Source organism: Mustela nivalis (genome assembly GCF_964662115.1).
Source record: "Mustela nivalis genome assembly, chromosome: 4".
Classification (NCBI taxonomy): domain Eukaryota; kingdom Metazoa; phylum Chordata; class Mammalia; order Carnivora; family Mustelidae; genus Mustela; species Mustela nivalis.
Window position 1 is genome coordinate 25,323,100 of NC_139023.1, and position 17,624 is coordinate 25,340,723.

The following is a 17,624-nucleotide window of genomic DNA, read 5'->3' on the forward strand; positions in this document are numbered from 1 at the left end:
GTTCTTTTGGGGGGGAGACACGTATTTGCAAGGGAAGCAAGTAAACATACAAATTAATTTCCAAAGACGTGAAGGGCCAGGAAGGGAAATCAGGAGCCCGTGAGAGAGGAGGTCCATTTTAGATGGACAATCAGAGTCTCTGAGGGGAACTTGAACCTTCCACTCTCCACTGCATCCCTCCGGCTCCCTCCTGTTCTCTCCAGTGTCAGCATCTGATTTCTCAGTGCCCAATTATCTCCTGCCCCCACGGGCATGGCTCAATCCTGCTGAACCTCAGAAGTGGATTAGCCACTGGTAGTCAGGTGTCTTGGGTTTATCCCAGCATCTGTCCTCTTTGGTCTTACTTCAGGGCTTTTTCTTTTTTTTTTCCCCACCGCATCAATGTCACTTGGGACAAGTCCATCCCAATTCCATTATCAGGACTGAGCCCAATAATGCTGGTACCTGCCATGGACTTGAATCCCTGGGATCATCAAATCTAACATTCATATCTAGACTGCCAGACCAATGTCCTTCATTTTTCTAGACTCAGCTCCAATGTCCTGTCCTCTGGGAGGCCTCCTCTGGTTACCCCCAAGCAGAGCGAGCGGCCCCTTCCTCTGATCTCTCAACACTTGGCTCGTGTCTCCTCTTTCAGATAATGTGGCCTGGTGGTTCTTTGTTTTCATGTTCATCTCCTTGAGTGCATTCACTGCTTAGGGTGGTTTCTTTCTTTGCCTCCATAGTGTCTAACATCATGCCTGTTATACAACCACTACGCTAATTACTGCTCATCACTCCTATATTCCAGGTGCTGTTAAGCACTTTGCATGAATTTTTAAACCTTTGGGTAAACATTCTTGTGCCCATTTTATATCGGGAAATGAGGCTCATTTCCCGATATAAATTCCGATATAATTCCTCAGGGATTAAGGAATTTGTTCAAAGTCACAGAGCAGGAAGGTGGCAGACTTAGGATTCCTACCCAGATGTTTTAGACTTGAAAGCCTGTGCTTTTCCCACTTTACTGTGTAGTCTTTCTCAGGAAGCATTCCATAAGTCTGTATTAAATGAAAAACCAAGTATTTTAAGGTTACTTGCCCTGCTCTACCAACATAATCCATCAAAAGAAGATGTATGGTAACTATTACTTAGTTTTACCATGTGTATACTAGTTTTGGAACCCAGATCAAATAAAATCCTGTTGGGTATTGAGGAGGGATTTAAAAAATGAGTTACTAGGAAAGTATGTGCAAAGGGGAGAAGGAATCAGAAAAAGGTCTTCCCTCTTCTATCTCATTTTTCTCCTATAGAGTTGGAGTGAGGGAAATTAAAAGAAACATCATGAGCTTGCTGAGGGTAAGAAAGGAGACTGGCATCCTATCACAATCATGATAATTACGTTGTCGTGACCATGGGGTTGAATCTGTCCATTCTGTGTTTGGTAATTTCAATAAAGTGAACACCAGAAGGGTGACTGTCTTAGTTCAACTCAACAAATGTTGACTGAATGCCTCCCCTAGCAAAGGTACATGCTGTTCACACCCTCTAAGAGGCACGGGGTAAGTAAGACATTGTCCCTTTATAGACCCTGGAGCAAGACTTGCCCAGAGTTAACTGATTGGCTGGGGCAGAACTAATGTGCCTTGAAGGTAGGCAGGAGTGATGTGGGAATCTGCAAGGTGACTTCCCGCAGCACCAATATGAGCCCCAACGAGGAAGTCATCATGCTCCTAGAATGATCACATTTCCCAGTTTGGTCTATTGGCTAAAGTATGAAACCAGACTCTTCCCAGCCTCCCTTTGGAGCTTGCATGCTGTAGAGAAAAAATAAGCAGAACAGAGGGAGTGGGGATAAGATATGCCAGGGGGACAAAAAGTTACTTTGAGTAAGGTGGTCAGGGAAGGTGGATTTTAATCACAGACCTGAAGATGAGGGAGCAGACCCCATGGAAACCCGGAATGAGTGTTCTAGACGGGGCAACAGCAGACTGCAAAGCCCCCCAAAGCAGGGATATGCTGGGCCCTGTGAGAACCAGCAGGAGGTACATGAGTGAGGGGTGGGGATGAAGGCAGAAGTAATGGGACCAAGGACACAGGACCTAGTGAGCCACTGTGAGTACCGTAAGCTCTATGGAGAAAGGATGGGGAAGGGAGACAAGTGTAAAAGCAGGGAAACCTCTTTGGAAGCTATTGTGATAATCCAGGCATTGATGATGGTCGCCCGGACCAGGATGGTGGCCGTGGAAGTGATGAGAAGTAGTTGGAGTCTGGATATATCTTCTTGGTTGTATTTGGAGTGGTGAGAGAAAGAAAGGAATTGGGGAGGACTCTGAGGTTTCTGGCCTGAACAACAGGAAGGATGCAAGGGGCTGTTCAATAAAGCTAGGAAGATGTGGGAAGAGCTGGCTTGGCAGGGAAGCTTAGGGTGTTTGCATATGTTAAGTTCAAGGTGCCTATGAAATGTGGAAGTGAAGATATGAAGGAAGCAGGTTGATCTATGAGCCTGCAGTGCAGGAAAGTTCCGGGCGGGAGGCCAGGCCATGGGAGGGAAGAAAGCACGGACCCCCACAGCCTGGATTCCAATCCCAGCTCTACTCTGTGAACACAGACAAGGCTTTCTTTCCCCACATCCTCATCCGTGAAGTGAAGGTGACGTTGTGACTATTTCAGGACAATTGGGATGGTTCAAGAAGACCACATATGCAGAGCATAACACAGTACATGGTAGGTCAATAGGTAATAGAGGTGTTCTTTCCAACCCCCTTCTGGGTTGCCAGACCCTGTGTGGAGCCCACGATCCATACAGATAGGGCAAAGTCTGGAATGTCAGTTGGAGGAATTGGGAGTATCTGGTAAACAGATACTTATATTTCCCAATATTTCTACAGAAAATTTTTGAGTAAATTGTGTTGCGAGGTTAGGATGGATGGGATGGGGACACACACGTCTGAGAACCAGTCTCAGTCTGTGGGTTCACCAGCTCCTTGATAAAGCTCTCTCGGAGCCTGAAGCACTATAGGTTCCTGAGAATCTCAATGGCCTGTCCCCCTGTTGCCTCATCCAAGGACACAAATGAGAGCCTGTTGCTATCTCATGGGGACCTTGTCTCTTGCAGCAGTCCCCTAGCCTGGCCTCAAGGTCCCTGAGCGAAGTTTGAGTGATTCTTTCTGTTCAGTGGAGTAGCTGAAGCCTAACAGCCAGCCATTGGCAAAGAAACTCACCCCCCTCCAGAACCCCTGATCTTGATTCTCTTTGCCTGAAAGAGCAAATACATCCATTAGGGTTGAATGGCTCCCTTTCTCATTATGTAATAGCTTAGGGCAAGTAATTAGCTCTCTTAGCAGTGAAAGACAAACAGCTGAGAATTCAGGCTCCTGCTCTGACTTCTTTGATCAGAAATAGGGCTGGGTAGAAAATCCCAAATAAAATATTAAAATGCGAGTAGAACTTATGAGTACATTTAACAAGGTTGCAGGACACAAGGTTAACTTAAAAAAAAATCAATTGCATGTCTGACTACTTGCAAAGAACAAATGGAAATTGACATTCAAATAGGTCATAGACATGTTTTCTGTGAATAGAAAGAGTTAGTTCTCCCTTTCCAGTCATATTCTGTTTACTACTTTTTCTTGCCATAGTGCCCTGGTAAGAACCTCTAGTGCAATACTGAAAAGGAACAGTGAGAAAGGATATCTTTGTCTTGTTCCTGACTTCAGTGAAAAAGCATGCACCTTTCAACATTAAAGATGCGGTTAGCTGTGGATGTTTTATAGATATTCTCAAGTTGAAAATTTAGGATTTAGGATTTAGGATTCCTACCCAGATGTTTTAGACTTGAAAGCCTGTCCTTTTCCCACTTTACTGTGTAGTCTTTCTCAGGAAACATTCCTTAAGTCTGTATTAAATGAAAAACCAAGTATTTTAATGAATATTGAACTTTATTATATTATTTTTGTACTTATAAAAAGATAGGGCTGGGGTAGATCATAAAAGAGAACCCCCTTTTGGAGCCATCTCCCCATGCATTAATGCACACACCCTCACTCAAATGGGGACAGAAGGAGATTGGGGAAAGAGTAAAAGGAGGTACCATTGCCTCAAAGGGGACTGAGAAGAGAGAAATGGGTCAGACCTACTCACATTGGCAAGGTTGGTTTGTTTGTTTTAATTCCCACAGGTAGAAATTGTTATCCCTTGAGATAGATCGGGCTCACAGATGTGTTTTTTTGGCCCATGCCATGGGTTTTAAAATGTTGAATCTGTTGTTAACTTTTAAAAATCAAGAGGCTGCATATTAGAAACTAGATTTCAGCTTATAAAGTTTTCATTCCAGTGACACTAGTGTGTTTTTTTTTTCTTGAGGTTTATCTGACATATAACTATATCAACGATTAGTTTCAGGTACACAACATAATGATTTGATATTGTAAAATGATCAGCACAGGAAGTCTAGTTAACATCATCGATTGCATAGTTACAAATTTTTATATTGGGGAGAAATTTTAAGGTTTACTTTCCTACCAACTTTTTTTTTTCTTTTTTTAAAGTCTTGGGTTTTTCCCCCTTTATTTTTAAAAAAAATTTTAAAATATATAATGTATTGTTTGCTTCAGGAGTATAGGTCTGTGATTCATCAGTCTTACACAATTCACAGCACTCACCATACCACACACCCTCCCCAGTGTCCATCCCCCAGCCACCCCATCCCTCCCACGCTCCTCCTCTCCAGCAACCCTCAGTTTGTTTCCTGAAATTAAGAGTCCCTTATGGGGTGCCTGGGTGGCTCAGTGGTTAAGCCACTGCCTTCGGCTCAGGTCATGATCTCAGGGTCCTGGGATCGAGTCCCGCATCGGGCTCTCTGCTCAGCAGGGAGCCTGCTTCCTCCTCTCTCTCTCTCTCTGCCTGCCTCTCTGCCTGCTTGTGATTTCTCTCTGTCAAATAAATAAATAAAATCTTTAAAAAAAAAAAAAGTCCCTTATGGTTTGTCTTCCTCCCCCATCCTACCAATGTTCAACTATGCAATACAGTATTATTAGCTATAGTCACCATGCTATACATTATTATATCCCTATGACTTTTTAATTTTATAACTGATGTTTGTAACTTTTTGATCTCCTTTACCCATTGTATCTACCCCCATATTCTCTCTGGCAACCCCCAATGTGTTCCTATCAGCCTGGGACTTTTTGTCTTGTTTTTGCTACTATGATTTTGGATTCCACACATAATGAGATCAGATGGAATTCGTCTTTTTCTGACTTAGCCCAATGCTCTCAAGGTCCACCCACGTTGTCACAAATGGCAAGATTTCCTTCTTTTTTATGGCTCAATAATATTTTATCTTATAGATAGCACATTTTCTTTATCCATTCCTTTATTGATGGACACTTAAATTGCTTCCATTACTTAGCTTGTGTAAATAATGGGCCAGTAAACATGGGGTGCAGATGTTTTTTGGAATTGGTGTTTTTGTTTTGTTCAGATAAAGACCTAGACATGAACTGCGGGGTCACATGGTATTTCTGTTTTTAGATTTTTTTGAGGAACCTCCATACTGTTTCCCAGAGTGGCTGCATTAATTTATGTTCCCACGAGCAGCACACAGGGGTTCCATTTTTTCCATATCTTCACCAATACTGTCTTCAGTAACAGCCATTCTAACTGGTGATATCTCAAGGATATCTCACTGTGGTTTTCATTTGCACTTCCCTGACAGTTAGAGATGTTGAGCATAGTTTCATGGACCTGTTGGTTATCCATATATGCCCATTTTCAATCTGATTGTTTCTGCTATTATATGAATTCTTTGTGTATTTTGGATATGAACCCTTTATCAGATATATGATTTGTAAATATTTTCTTCCGCTTTGTAGTCTGCCTTTTCATTTCAGTGATGGTTTCCTGTGCTGGACAGAAGCTTGTTGGTTTCATGGGACCCCCACGTGTTGATTTTTGCCTTTGTTGTCTTTGCTTTCAGTATCAGGTCCAAAAAGTGATCACCAACATTGATGGCAAGGAGCTTACTGCTTGTATTTTCTTCTAGGAGTTGTAGGGTTGCAGGTCTTTAATCCATTTTCAGCTAATTTTTGGATATTGTGGGAAACAGTGCTCGAAGTTCATTCTTTTGCATGTGGATGTCCGGTTTATTGCACCATTTATTGAAGCACCATTTATTGAAGACTGCCCTTGTCCTATTGCATATTCTTGCCACTTTTGTCATAAATTGATTGATCATATATGTATGGGTTTATTTCTGGACTCTATTCTGTTCCATAAATCCATATGCCTGTTTTTATGCCAAGACTATAATGTTTTGATTTCTATGGCTTTGTAAAATAGTTTGAAATCAGACAATGCCTATAGCTTGGTTCTTTCTCAAGATCACTTTGGCTATTGGAAGTCTCTTATGGTTTCATACAAATTTTAGGTTATTCTATTTCTGTGAAAAATAACATTGGAAGTTTGATAGGGATTGCCTTGAATCTGAATTGCTGTAGGCACTATGGACTCTTCAATAATACCAGTTCTTCTAATCCATGAGCACAGGATATCTTTCCATTTATTTGTACCATCTCTAATTTCTTTTGTCAATGTCTTCCAGTTTTCAGTGTACAGATCTTTCACCTCTTTGGTTAAATTTATTCTGAGGTATTTTATTTCTTTTGATGCAATTATAAGTGGAATCGCTTTCTTAATTATCAGAGATTGTTAGTATATAGAAACACAACAGATCTTTGTATATTGATTTTATATCCTGCAACCTTACTGAATTCATTGATTAGTTCTAATAGTCTTTTGGTGGGATCTTTAGGGCTTTCTGTAATATCGTGTCATTTGCAAATAGTGACAGGTGTACTTCTTCCTGTCCAGTCTGGATGCATTTGATTTCTTTTTCTTACCTAATTGCCCTTGGACTGGTCTTCTGGAGACAAGGACCAGTGAAGGCCTGTAGCGGCTGCTGGGCCTTGAAATGGAGCAGCTCACCTCACCATGGTCCCCACCTGGCCTCCTCCTCCTCGCTTCCTCACTTCACTAGCATATGAGCTTCTAAGACTTGGTTTAAAGTAGGATCAGACGAGGCAAATAATGAACTCAGTATGAAGGACAGACTTGATGTTTACCTAGTTCAGAAGTGAACAAAGAGAGAAAGAATGTGAGGGAAGTTAGATCAAAGGGAGGTTGTGTGGTTAGCCAGACTATTATGATGAGGTATTGAGGCTCTTTCTTACAGACAATGTATACTCTTCTATCGGAAGTGGTTAAGGTCACTGTCAAAAGGGAGCCCTCCACTGCAAAACAGCTCATGCTTCCTGGTTGGCTGAATTCAGCCAGACACCTCATCAGAGCCTCTGTGAATTATGTTGGGGTCTATCATGCTTCAGCTCAACTCTGTTAGTAGCAAACTCATTGACTCAGGAATTTTTGCAAGAAAGGGGTTCATTTTCTCTTCTTGCTCCCCATTCCCTTACAAAAAAAAAAAAAAAAAAGAGGACAAAAATGCCATGGCACATCCCTTGTCCACTTCTATATTAAGACTGATTTGTTTCTGCTAACCTTGATAGAGGAGCTCAGGATCCCAACACTATTATTACAAAAAAAAAAAAAAATTCATTTTCAGAGTTGCTTTGTTGAACAGATGGTATACCAAAGTGCATAGTTTGGTTGAAAAATGGGTTTTTTATGTTCCTTGTGTTCGTCATTCAAGTTCATGGCCATCACCACCTGAGAGTACTTAGTGCTAGGGATAACTAAAAGGGAGAATAAATCCTGCTTGCTTTGAACACAGCCCAGGGTTCACTGTATGTTCCTGTACTGGCCAATGCTAATCAGCTCTTCCCCACTCCTCCCCTCTTTTGTGCTTATAAATCAAGAGGCCTCAGTATTAGTCACCACAAAAGAGATAATTAGTGAGTACAAGCTGCTACCTTCATAGATCATTCCGTGCCTTGGATTCAAGCTAAGCCAAGAAACTGGAGCAGGCAACATCACACAATTATGAGTTGCTTTAGCAGAACATTGTTTTATATAAGGCGTACGATTCTGAATGTTTGCTTTAGCAGAACATTGTTTTATATAAGGCGTACTATTCTATCCTTACAACCCCCTGGCCGTTGTAAGGATAGGTATGATAAAAGGCCAAAGGGAAGGTTACTTAACCACTTTATAAGGTTTTTCCTTTCCTAGACAAAAAACAAAAAAAAAAAACACAAAAAACAAACAACAACAAAAAAAGTGACTCTGGAACCCCAAGAACTTGGAACAACAATGGTTTCTTAATGGCATGGTCTTCAGAGTCTGGTATTTTAAATACCTTAATCCTCCACATAGATACGGCAGCAAATAAGATGTCCCTTTGTTCCACCGAGATATGCTATATCCTCCCAGGAAGCTATGGCTTGTGCCCTTACCAGCCATTTGTCCAACTGGAAAATTCATTTCCTGCTCTGGCAGGGCACATGGTCAAGGGCATTGCTTCCCCAAGAAAAGAAAGCCTGTTTCCAGTCCAACTAAATAGTCCAGGAACTTCCTTCCCATGCGTTGCTAACCAAATATTGCTGGCTTGTGTGGAAGTGTTCCACTCATGTATTTATGACTTTGGAGCTGTTCAAACGCATGCTGGCTTTTATTTTTTCCATCACACAGCGGTTCTTCCAATTTTTTAGTTTCCCATATCAACCACTTTGCTATTTTTAAGCAGAACAATTTCAAGCCAAAGTAGCTAATCAGAACAGTAAACCCTTACCAATTCAAGCCAGCAGCTTGAATTCTTTCAGTGAGGGAAAGACTAGCATTAACAACGGGAGGCCAGTTTTCATCTTCTATAAGCTAAGGGTATTGGGTTGTATAATCAAAGTCCTTTTCTACTAATATTAAAACCACATCTCATCAAATCTAAGATGCCATTGATCATACAACACATATTTTATGTGCCAACCATTTTAAATATTGCCACTGGTTACATTATTCCAAAACACCTTTAAAGATTTCCCTGAAGTGTGTGGACTGGTCGCATCAGACTCCTACGGATTTGAAATCCATTCAGACAAATTTGGTGACCTCTCCTGCCCTCTAGTTGTATTGTTTGGCATGAAATAGTCCAGTCCAGTCCAATGATCTCAGTAATGAAATATAACACTGCTTTTTATCTCCTTGGGGGCATCTTCCTTTCTAAGCAAATAAAGCATTTGCTCGTCTCTTTGCAAGAAAATATGGAATTGCTGTCCTCCTCCTAACAATGAATATTCGCTTCATCAACCTCAAACTTACATCCCCCTCCTCTGTTTTTGAGGCTTTTAATATATGCAGTAACTTTTCACTCCAGTGCTGAATCATAATGTAAACCTTTTTCTAAGACATTGAACGGCAATGAAATTCCATGGCATAGTATCAAGAATGGACACAACTCAATGGAAGTTACAAGATGGCCCCAGTGACTGTGTTTGTCCTGCCCAGATAATGCCATCTGCATCATGATGGCAGCTTGACAGAGAAGCTGCCTGACTCCCTCCACCACCCGTGCATTCTCATCTCAGAGATGTTAAGAGTGTGAACAAACCAGCATCCCAGAAATAGAAGTATCTACAGTCTCCTGTTGACTTACTGTATCTCTGGCAGGGTACTAAAAATCCTGACTTAATATCCACCTGAACTCACAGCAGGCCCAATTGTATGTGTAGGTTAGAAAGTTTAGCCAGGTTAACAAAATTAGTCCCAGACTACACAGGCCAATCAGAGTGAGGAATCTGATCCAGACAATAAACCATCCTGCCCACTAGCTCTGGGTTTCTACAGACCATGTAAATTGGGTGCATATCAACTGTGGATGGCTGTTGGATTCCTTTTACTTTCAAGAATGTGAAGCATCTCTCCAAATAGACGTTCAGAGGGTTATTTAAAATAGCTGAACCACATAAGATTTTCTATAATGAATTGATAAAAATAATTATTATCCATTATAAGCAAATGGCCGTTTGTTAAAGGGGCTCACCCCCATGATTTCTGCCTTCACAACAACTGTGGGTGCTGCTGGGGCCATCCACAGCTGCTTGCTGCAGTACGAGATCATCAACTCTTCACCACCTTCTGACCAAAACCCTACCTAAGAGCTGAAATGACTCTCTCAGTGACACATAGACAGTCACAGCAAAATATGGACCTAGATCAGCTTATACCTTGGCCTCTTGGCCCTTGGATCTGCTCCTCAACATGGAGAGTGAATGGTTATTTAAAAATTATGGTTTTCTTTTTATAGACCATGAATGTAGTTTTACTTTCCCAATGTTAGAAGACATGACAATGAATGGGACTTCAGTGCACAGGAGTCCCTGGCCCCTGGTTCCAGCCGGCAGCCCAGAGGTGAAGCATGGAAGCCAGCAAGCTTGCCTCTAGAGAATGCCGACACTAAGTAGCCCCTGTGCCTTTGTGGTCATGGCGGTTCTGTCTCCACGGACAGTTAAATATGGAATCTGGGAGGAGCTTTGTATCTATGTTCAGTGCTTTGGGAACCAAACCCAAAAGAAAGGACTGAGTGTTTCTAAGGGCTCTTGTGGTCAAAATAAACACCAACAAGAGGGAGTTACCAAGTCCAAACAGTTGAGAACTGCCTGTCTCAAGCTCTAATCTTATAGACACCACGAGGACTATATAAATTTGCATGCCAGAGGCCAGTGGAGAGAGCGCTTTAAGAGAATGCAGAAAGCATTGTTTTTTAATTGTTTCCCCCGAATCACTAAAACATTTAGTTAGTGAGTGTATGTTGAGCACCTACATGGAATAGGGGGAGGGCGGGACTTGGAGCAAACAATCCCGTTCCCAGTGCAGCAAGCATGAGTACTTGAAGAAGCTGGGCTGAACAATGAGCAAAGCCAAAGCCTTTTCTGACCTCCCACTGTTGTTTTTTGTTTGTTTGTTTGTTTGTTTGTTTGTTTTAACAGCTGTAAAGGTGCTTCCCACTATGGCCTGACCAAAGATAAGAAGAGGCGCTCTCAAGATGGCTGCCCAGACGGCTGTGTGAGCCTCACATCAACAGCGCTCTCCCCAGAAGTCTCTGAAGCTGCCACCGTCTCCTTGGTGACCAATGAGCCTGGCTTAGACAACCCTGCCTATGTGTCCACAATGGAGGATGGTCAGCCAGCAGACATCCCACTGGACTCTGGCCGGAGCAACCGAATGAGGGGTGAGTCAAGTGGGTGGTTGTCTGGGAATGGGCTTCTTGCCTTGAGATTGCCCTCTGTGGAATATTTACTGTAGAAAGTTCTAGAAATTTTTTTTTTAAAGGGGAAATCATTCTGGTAGTTTTGGCAGCCATCCAATATCCAATTGTACAAAGTGAAATGAAACCACAAGTACCTCAGATCATTAAAAATGTGTAATCGAACTTGGTGGATGGGGCCAAGTTGGGTCTGATGATTCACCACCCCATAGTGTCAGCACCTTCCCATCCATGCTGCTCAAGAAAAGTGCTGCTACCTTCAGTCCAGCCCAGCAAGAAAGAAAAGCAAGTTTTTAAACCATATATATTTCATTGTAGAAAATGGAGACAGAACAGAGAAACAAATCTCATCATCCTATCTCCAAGAAGTAATCACTACTCCTGTGTTATTGTATTTATCTGACCAGACATGCACATACAGAGGATTTCTGTGAATGTGCATCTACTATCTCTTCCTTCTCTCTTGTCCTCAGCACGGCCCTTTGAGCGATCAACTATCAGAAGCAGGTCTTTTAAAAAAATAAACCGAGCCTTGAGTGTTCTTCGAAGGACTAAGAGTGGGAGCGCTGTTGCCAACCAAGCTGACCAGGGCAGAGAAGATTCTGAAGACACCACTGCCCCTGAAGGTAGGCGACCTCCCCATGAGTATGGACATGAGCTGGGCTTCCAGGACGACCTCAGGAGCGATGACAACCAGACCACCATCCACTTTCTAAGACACCTCTCTTCACAAGGGCATAAAATATTTTTTACCTTGATCAGCCTACTCGTTACACAAGTAACTAAAGGCAGAAATTATTGTTCTCTTTCCACAGAGGTTGAGCAAATAGGTTTTGGAGCCCTTACTTTCAGGTGTTAGCTTAACACAGTAAGAGATAATAATAATTAAGTGAAAAGTGTTTAGAACATGGCTGGCATGCAGTAAATGCTATGTAAATATTTCTTTCTTCATACGACTATGCATAATGTATGGTTCTGAGTGTGCTTCTCATGCATTAACTTATTTAATGCTCACAATGAACGTATGGCTACTATTATTATCCCTCTTTTACAGATAAGAACATCGAGGCCCAGGGAGATTACTTAGCTTTGCCCCAAATTACCTTGCCTGACTTTGAATTCCAGTAATGTGGCTCTAGAACCTGGGCTCTGTTGGATCTTAGATCTTATGTGTTTATAAATGCAGCTGGGAAATACCTTTTTTTAAAAATTCTGTTATGTTAGTCACCAGTACAGTACATTGTTAGTTTTTCATGTAGTGTTCCATGATTCATTGTTTCTGTATAACATCAGTGCTCCATGCAATCCATGCCCTCCTTAATACCCACCACCAGGATCATCCATCCCCCATCCCCCTCCCCTCCAAAACCCTCAGAGTCCACAGACTCTCATGCTTCATCTCTTGCTCCAGCCCCCCCCCCACTTCTCCTTTCCTTCTCCTAATGTCCTCCATGTTGTTCCTTATGCTCCACAAGTAAGTGAAACCATATGATAATTGACTTTCTCTGCTTGACTTATTTCACTCAGCATAATCTTTTCCAGTCCCATCCATGTTGATGCAAAAGTTGGATATTCATCCTTTCTGATGGCTGTGTAATATTCCATTGTGTATATAGACCACATATTTATCCATTCATCTGTTGAAGGGCATCTCAGCTCTTTCCACAATTGGCAACTGTGGACATTGCCGCTATGAACATTGGGGTACACAGACCCCTTCTTTTCACTACATCTGCATCTTCTTATCTTATGTTAGAACTTCAGAGCAGTAACAATAGCTTTAAAAAAAAATGGAGTTTTCTTGTGTTCCAGGTAGTTTTTGTCCTAAGCCATTTAGATGTCACAATGCTAAGGGATAGGGATGACGATGATTTTCATTTTATAGCTGAAGAAAGGGGACCCAGAGAGTAACTTGGCCAAAGTCATCCAGCTAGAAAATGACAGACCTAGGACTTTAGCTCAGGTTTTCCAGCTCCAGAGCCCACTCTGGTAACCACTGGGTTAAGCGCCCTCCCCCCCTAGGGGTTTGAGAGGTAGATCCCAAACCACTGTCTTTATCATGCCTTCAGAGACTCCATGAGCAGTCCTTGAAAATCCCCCTTGCTTACTTGTCACTGCTCTTCCCTGCTCACGCATACACACACTACATGCCCTCACCACTCTGAGCTCATTACAGTCCTGTGAATACTGTCTCTCTGTCTCTCTCCCTTCCAGGCTGTTGTTCAGCTTTCACTCCCACACCCCTTCAGCCACCATTCTCATTCCTCCTTCCAGGAGCCACATAGGTTTGGCCTCCTCCTAGAAGCCCTCCCTGACTCCCTCAGTCCTCTTACCTTTGTGCTCTCGAAGCCCCTGCATCTTTAGTATAGCAAGTGTCACTTTTCACTGTCACTGCCTCTGTAAGAGCAGAGGTTCTTTTGTGAGTCTGTATCCTCAAGGTGGAGCATCATATCTGGTAGATACAGTTGTTCCCTAAATGTGCCGTGAACATGGGATTACAACTTCCTTTCTGCTAGTCCTTCCTCTCATGAAAGGGTCCTGAATTCTCCTCCATGTAAAGTTTGCTTTTGCCCGCATAATATTTATTTGCCTGTTTCTTCCAGAAACCTTTTTAGTAAGAGATGACTGTGTGGAAATTACTGGCCTAGGCTTTATAATTTTATATAAAGATGATCAAATCCAGTTCCTGGCTTCAAGAGGCTCATTCATGACTAAAGGAGGATAAAATCCCATGAAGACTGAGCTATAAATAAATGGCAGTGGCAGCCCCAGGGAAAGGAGCATCACTTCCCAGCAGGAAGTGTAACCCGTGTCTGTGGGGCGGCTTAGGACCTGGGGGGCACTGGGATCTTGACTCTGTTAGAAAGTAATGGGAGATGAGGCTAAGGCTAGATTAGAAGGGTCCTGGACGGCATCTGGGAGTCTTCACTCAGGGTTTTGCAGAGTGTTACTGCAGGATCCATGCTATGTTCCAGAAAGATGGCCGCTGTGTTAGGTGTGCAGGTGGCTTAGAGTGGGAGCGAATGGATTTCTCCAGATGCTCCAGGAAGCTGTGACTCCAGAATGGGATGAGGTGTTAAGACCTGGCAAGGCTGGTCATGATGGTCTTTTCAGGATTTGTGAGGCAACGAAGCTTTCAAAAATGGCCAAGTCTCATTACTTCAGCAGCCTCTGGTTGGTCCCATGAACTCCCATGGCATAGTTTATCCATCCTTTTTACAAGGATGGATATCCTCTTTACAAGGATAAAGAGGCTCCACTGTTGATTGGCTGTGTGACCTTGGCCAGGTTACTTAACTTCTCTGAGCTCCAACATTCTGTCCTCTAAGAAGCAGGGATAATAAGAATCTACTTCATAGGGTTTTTTTAAGAACTAAACTCCAAAAATGTGGCTAGCTCAATGCCTGGCACATAAAAAACACTCAGTAAATAAGATCTTATCCTTAGTCCTTCGGTGAGGACACAATATTGAACAACTCTGTTTTATTCCAGACCAGTGCAAGTTTGGCAGCTGAAAAAAAAAAGTTTTTTAGATTTATTTATTTATCTGAGAGAGAGAGAGATTGTGTGTGTGTGTGTGTGTGTGTGTGTGTGTGTGTGTTGCACTGGGGGAAGAGGGAGAGGAAGGAAGAGAATCCCAAGGAGACTCCCTGCTGAGCACAGAGCCTGCCTCAAGGCTCCATCCCACAACCGTGAGATCACAACTACAACCCAAACCAAAAGTGGGCTGCCCAACTGACAGAGCCCCCAAAGCACCCCCAAAATTTAACTCTTCAAGGTCACTACGGTCTCTTTGGTGTGGTTCTAGTTAACATTGCATACCAATGCAACTGGGTGTGTCCTTTCAGACTGTCAAATCAAATGCCCTGAGTAGCTTTGGTTTGGGAGGATGGTTATTGTCAATCTGTTGGTGGGGGAGGGGGTAGACAGGCAGAGGGAGGGGGGCAAGAACCAGCAGCTTTGATTATATCTAAATCTTTCTTTGTTCAAAGTGTTTTTTTTTTTAAAGTCACCATTCCCAGTCATGGGACCTGTTCCAACAAATGCTTATGGTAAGGCCTACTTAATGCAATCAAAGTAGTTTAAACATTAATTGAACTCAATCACCCAACTGCTGTTCTCACCAGGAACTGACAGATTAAGGCAGCTGCCCACAGCCTCACAGCAAAGCCAATCGCTTAAGTTAAATTACATCCCAGTGGAGGTTAAGGACCCACATTTGCAAGGGCTCGGGCTTCCTCTGGCTGCTAAATTGCTTTGTTTATCATGTTCTGCAATACTTTGAAGTAATTTTAATTCTTTCTGTATTGTTCCTGGAGAGTTGAGCCGTTCTTAATGAACTCATAGTTCATTAGGGAAAATGGACTAAGGTCATGGGTTTTGAAAACAGAGCGCGTTAGGCAGAGCCAGACCTGCAGTTTTCCTCTTCCCAGATGACTTAATGAAGAGAGAATCTTAAGGCAAAGGCAGCTGTCAGCAGCTACAGGAGACGAAAGCATCTCCGCCCTCCACATCCACACTCAAGCAAGCGAGAGGGCGGGAGCTGCTGTTCCCACCCAACTAGGTGTAGCTTGCCTGGCCTGTCCTGGCGTCCCTTCTGCACACTTCTACTCAGACGGAGGCAGAAGATGGCTCCAGCCGGCATTGCTGGCTTATAGGTGACTAGGGCAAGTCCGCTGTGGGACTTTTGTGAATCCCTGGTTTGAGAGAAACCCAGCGAAGGTGACAGGATGGCAGGTCACCTGGAGTCCCAGGCTGTGAGTGGCCCTGAGAGCAGTCTTACTTTGCAACCCAGCCAATCCTGTCCCTTCCCTACTCTAAGCTCAAAGCACCTCGCATGTAACAGAAAGCCACTCAACAGTCCCTGTCGCTATCAAACTGCACAACTGAGAAAGCTCTTCTGCATGTGGGCACAGGGGTAGGGTGGGGGCTGGTGGGGAAGGGACCCGTGAAAGAGTTCATGTGCAAAGAAGAGTCTCCAGTTAAAAGGTAAAGTCTGAGACACCCACCTAGACCCCCGGATCTCCTGTGAGCTCCAAAGTTAGCAATGCGGCCAGATCCGGGAGAAGCTTCTGGAAGCCACCACCTCTCCTTGGTCACCAAGCTGTGTGACGTCCCTTTATTGACAACAGTGTCTGGGAGAGAGGCCTGGGAATTCCCTAAGCCTGAAAAAGCAGGGACTTCCAGGGAGAAATCTTCAAAATGGCCTGAGAAGGTAGAAGGGCAGGTTTGTTCGGTTTTGTTCTCGATAAGTAGGTGCTGAAACTGTAGTCTCTTCCATAACGACCCTTCGTTCTCCTTCACTGCTCTACCCTCAGGAGGCTTGGGCTGACCTGACACTTGTGGTCTGTGCACACAGCCACAGGACAGTCAGAAATGATGTCTTCAAAGATCTCAGAGTCCAGAAGTGAACGTGGATGATAACAGAAGGCTCAGTGCTGGGAGCAATGGAAGCTTTGGCAGTGGGGGGGTGGGGGTGGGGATTGAGATATTTAGACAGAGCAGGGAGAGAGAGGAATCAGGGTAGAGTGTAATTGAAAGGGATCATTTCATGCAAGTCTTGAAGGAAAAATTGGGTCTAGGCCTAGAATGAAAAACATTCCAGGCAGAGAAACTGATGCTGGCACAGAGGCAGGAAAATGGAAAACATGTATGCGGAACGATGAATAGTTCAGTTTGGCTGAAGTCAAAGCTTGGCAAGGAGAAGAATGGCTGGAAATGTCCGTTGGGCGGGTGTCTTAAATAAACACTGTCTTTGTCCATTTTAGTCTTTCCAAGGTTGTATCACCTGATTCCAGATGGTGAAATTACTAGCGTCAAGATCAATCGAGTGGATCCTAACGAAAGCCTCTCCATTAGACTTGTGGGAGGCAGCGAAACCCCGCTGGTCCACATCATCATCCAGCACATTTACCGTGACGGAGTGATTGCCAGGGACGGCCGGCTACTGCCAGGGGACATCATCCTGAAGGTAGACGCCGTCGCTGTGGGGCCACGAAAACGGGCTTAATAAAAACGCCTTCAGAGCCAGTCAGTGGATGGATGGAGGAAATGCTAAATAAATGTGAAGCGGTCCCTTTCCATAGTTACTACGGTGGGAGGACTCTTCGTCAGAGACTTGTGATTTAATTGAGATAGGTCTTTGCCCCTTTCTGTCTGTCTTGGTCTTCCGGTCTCTCCCTCTTTGTGTAGAAGAGTATCTCTGTCTCGGTATCATTTGCTCCCGCCCGCCCTCCTCTCTCCTCCTCCTGCTTCTCTCCCTCTCTCCTTCTTTCTACCCCTCCTCCTACTTTAAGTAACAATAACGTAAAATAATAGAAAACCGGAGCATAGATCTTCTTATGCTGTTTTTAGAACAGATTAATGGAACATTCTGTATTTTACCTAGTCAGCCCAATTCACACACCCCTCCAGAGTAAACGTCCAGTGG

General features: G+C 43.4%; 1 protein-coding gene across 3 annotated transcripts in view; it reads left to right on the plus strand.

Annotated features, from left to right (window-relative positions):
* The window catches only part of LNX1 (ligand of numb-protein X 1), a 178,623-nt gene that overhangs the window by 130,323 nt on the left and 30,676 nt on the right, over positions 1-17,624 (plus strand). For all 3 annotated transcript variants that reach the window (XM_082728300.1, XM_082728301.1, XM_082728302.1), the window contains 3 exons: positions 10,917-11,158; positions 11,668-11,820; positions 16,963-17,165. In XM_082728300.1, the coding sequence (XP_082584426.1) occupies positions 10,917-11,158; positions 11,668-11,820; positions 16,963-17,165 (598 nt within the window). The remainder of the gene's footprint in view (positions 1-10,916; positions 11,159-11,667; positions 11,821-16,962; positions 17,166-17,624) is intronic.